General features: G+C 49.0%; 1 protein-coding gene across 1 annotated transcript; it reads right to left on the bottom strand.

Moving 5' to 3' along the window:
• Positions 1 to 635: 635 nt before the first annotated feature.
• LOC106527199 (G-protein coupled receptor 12) lies at positions 636 to 2,407 on the bottom strand. Its single transcript, XM_014022004.1, has one exon. It carries the CDS (start codon positions 2,169 to 2,171, stop codon positions 1,107 to 1,109), a length of 1,065 nt encoding a protein of 354 aa, XP_013877458.1. The 5' UTR covers positions 2,172 to 2,407; the 3' UTR covers positions 636 to 1,106.
• Between the last annotated feature and the right edge of the window lie 522 nt (positions 2,408 to 2,929).

The raw sequence follows: 2,929 nt of genomic DNA, 5'->3' as shown, positions 1-2,929 counted from the left end.
CCAAAATGTCAAACAATAACACTGAAAACACAGAAACAACAAAACTGTCAAAGAATTTACGTGCCCCCCCCCCACCCCCCACCATCAAGATGGTGTGGAGAACTGCATAACCTACTTTCCAGACCCCCACCCCCGCTACAGCCCAAAAAAATGCATTCCCAGGGTAGAGGCGTGCTGCAGCGAAGCTGTCCTTGGTGCTGAATTCAAGCTCTCCGCTTCAGTCAGCGGTCCGAGAAACCTATTTTTTAAATCTCCGACTCGGCGCAGATTCGATTCTGCAGCCCACCAAGGACGGTGGCACATGCCAGTCTAAATATGGAAACTCCGTCTTCTAAAAATCTGCGTTAGGGAGGCAGCTGAAGAAGGTCGTGTTAAATATTTGAACAGGGGATGGGGCGTTCGACAGATGAATGGCAGTTGTGCTGTTTGGGGGAATCCATAATGGGTTCTGTAGTAATAGGAAGAGAATGCGATTCTACTATCAGGGATGATTAATGTTCCACTCCATCTGCAGACTTTTTACCTACCTAATCAGCCCGAGATAAAGGGAACATGAGTTTTACAGTTTTCTTAAATTCACCAGCAGAAGACTACAAGTATAGCTCATTGAGAATGCTTAATGTCATTCGTTTTTGTAAATTTAGCTCATTGTGTTTTATTTCAAAGACATCAAAGAAGACACAAAGTATTTTAAGACCGTTTTACAACTTCTGATTGCATAACCATCCAGAGCATCCTCTGGAGATTTTGTACACTTTTTCTTTCTACAAATATGCTACTCTTTGAAAAGGCAGGCCCCACTCCTTTCACACATCAAAGGCGGGGGAGTTTGACAAGTTGTCTGAAACACCACTCTACCGCTTTGGAAATACCTTGAACCATGCTTTTGCAGTTGGTTTCGCGTCGCCTCCTTCGCTCAGAAACTTGTCTCGAGGTTCTTCTTTGACCGTGCGCTGTTCATCTGTTAGTGCCTGTTCCACTATGGCCAGCTCAGAGTTCAGCAGCAGCAGCCTTGATACGAGAGCAGGAACCCTCTACATTCCTCCTAGCCACTTCCTGTCTTGTTCCCTCCGCGTCAAGCGTCGTTCCTTTGCCGTTCGTCGCTGCTACACGTCACTGGAGGTCCTGGGTCTTACAGAGAGGCTGGATGGGACGCAGCCGCAGCAAGCCATCCACAGCGACTTTTGGATGTCTGGGTTTCGGAAAGCATAGATGACGGGGTTGATCACAGAGCAGCAGGTGGCTGGGAGGACCGTGGCGTAGGTGTATATCACGGGGTAGCTGGAGTCGGCCACGATGGAGTACATGGCGAACGGCAGCCAGCACACCCCGAAGGTGCACAGGATGGCCGACAGCGTGGAGACCCCTTTGGTCGTAGAGATGGCCAAGAACTGGTGCTGCACGGCGATCTGCTGTGCGTGGCGGAATGCGATCTTGCAGATTTGAAGATAGAGCTGCATCATGAGGGCGAAGACCAGGAGGAAGGCAACGGCGAGCGCCACGGCGTTGTTTTTGGTGACGGGCCTGCAGATGCTGCACCTGGCCTCGTCCCGCAGGCAGTTCCATCCCAACGCCGGCAGCAAGCCGAGCGTGACGGACGACACCCAGATGAGGACCACCATCATGTAGGTGAAGGTAACTGTCCGCTCGGTGTGGTAGGTCAGGGCGTTGTACAGTGACAGGTACCGGTCGACTGTGATGGCGAGGATGTTGAGGACAGATGCCGAGAAGGCCGAGATGAGCAGTCCGACCGAAAGCAGCGTCACAAACTCCACCGAGTTGTCGATCAAATAGGTGAAGACAAAGTTCAAGATGAGACCCAGCCCAGCCAGGAGGTCCGCCACGGCCAGCGAACCGATCAAGACGAACATGGGAGCGCGGAGGGCTGGCGTGTAGAACAGCACGGCAATCACCAGAGCGTTCTCGCAGGAGATGAGCGTCCCAGTCACACACAGAGCAATATCCCAGGGGCTGACCTCCTGGACGGCCACGGCCGTGGTCGCCGGCTGGAGGTCAGGAGTTAAAGTCCGTACAACAGGCTCGGAGGAGGAGTTCGAAGGGTCCTCGCTCCAGGAGGTGGAGGAGTCGAAGGAATCAAGGGGGAAGGAAGAGTTGAAGCTGATATCGCTGCCGCTACTCACAGCTGCTATGGCAGCCAGGGAGAGAATCATAGCTGAGAAAAGAGGGAGGGAGGGAGGAAAAGGTGAAGAAATGATTGAAGAAAACAGATTCAGAGATGAAAGAAGGCAACTTTAAGTTAGTATCTCACTGGAATAAGACTGTTTTGATTTCACTTGGGTTTACAACGAACATACAGTATTTGCACAAACTAACGATAAAATTCCGGCCACAATTTGCCGTGAGTTCTCGTACAAATCAACAAAAAACACAGCTCGAGTGATCCTTAATGTTTGTTACAGACAGCACAGCAACTCTATGACAATAAGAGAAAATTTATTCAAATAAATGAGCTTTTCTTTAGCACACAGATGTTAGCGACATGGCATCAGCAGGTGGGGGAAATGGGGAGGGGGATGGGTTATTCCCTCCTTTTTTGCTTTAAGGTAGCGCTGAATCAGCTGTTAGGGTCTTTCAGAGGGAAATGGTTTTAGTTTCGGGGAAAAAATCAAATCTTGAGAATGAATTTGAGATTCAAGGAGGGGTATTATGCAAAGTTGACTTTTTTGCACTTTAGATCACCTTATGTAATTCCCTCATCAAACACATACCCAGAGTGTTGCTTTGACTCATTCATGCATGTTTGAGAACTCCTTGAATTTCCTGTAGCCATGTGGAGCTGCCTGAAGACTTGCTGGTGCAATTTATTTTGATATAAACAGCATTTTTCAACTGAAGGCAATGGTTACTTGATTGTGGTATAGGATTGAACTATTTGCCTGGAAAATATATAATAACTACCCTCCACACC

This window comes from Austrofundulus limnaeus, unplaced genomic scaffold, assembly GCF_001266775.1.
Source record: "Austrofundulus limnaeus strain Quisiro unplaced genomic scaffold, Austrofundulus_limnaeus-1.0 Scaffold314, whole genome shotgun sequence".
Lineage (NCBI taxonomy): Eukaryota > Metazoa > Chordata > Actinopteri > Cyprinodontiformes > Rivulidae > Austrofundulus > Austrofundulus limnaeus.
This window is presented reverse-complemented; position numbering and strand designations above follow the sequence as displayed.

Bases quoted from the DNA above. Each gene is read 5' to 3' on its own strand.
- LOC106527199 (XM_014022004.1), bottom strand. From the start codon at position 2,171: ATGATTCTCTCCCTGGCTGCCATAGCAGCTGTGAGTAGCGGCAGCGAT.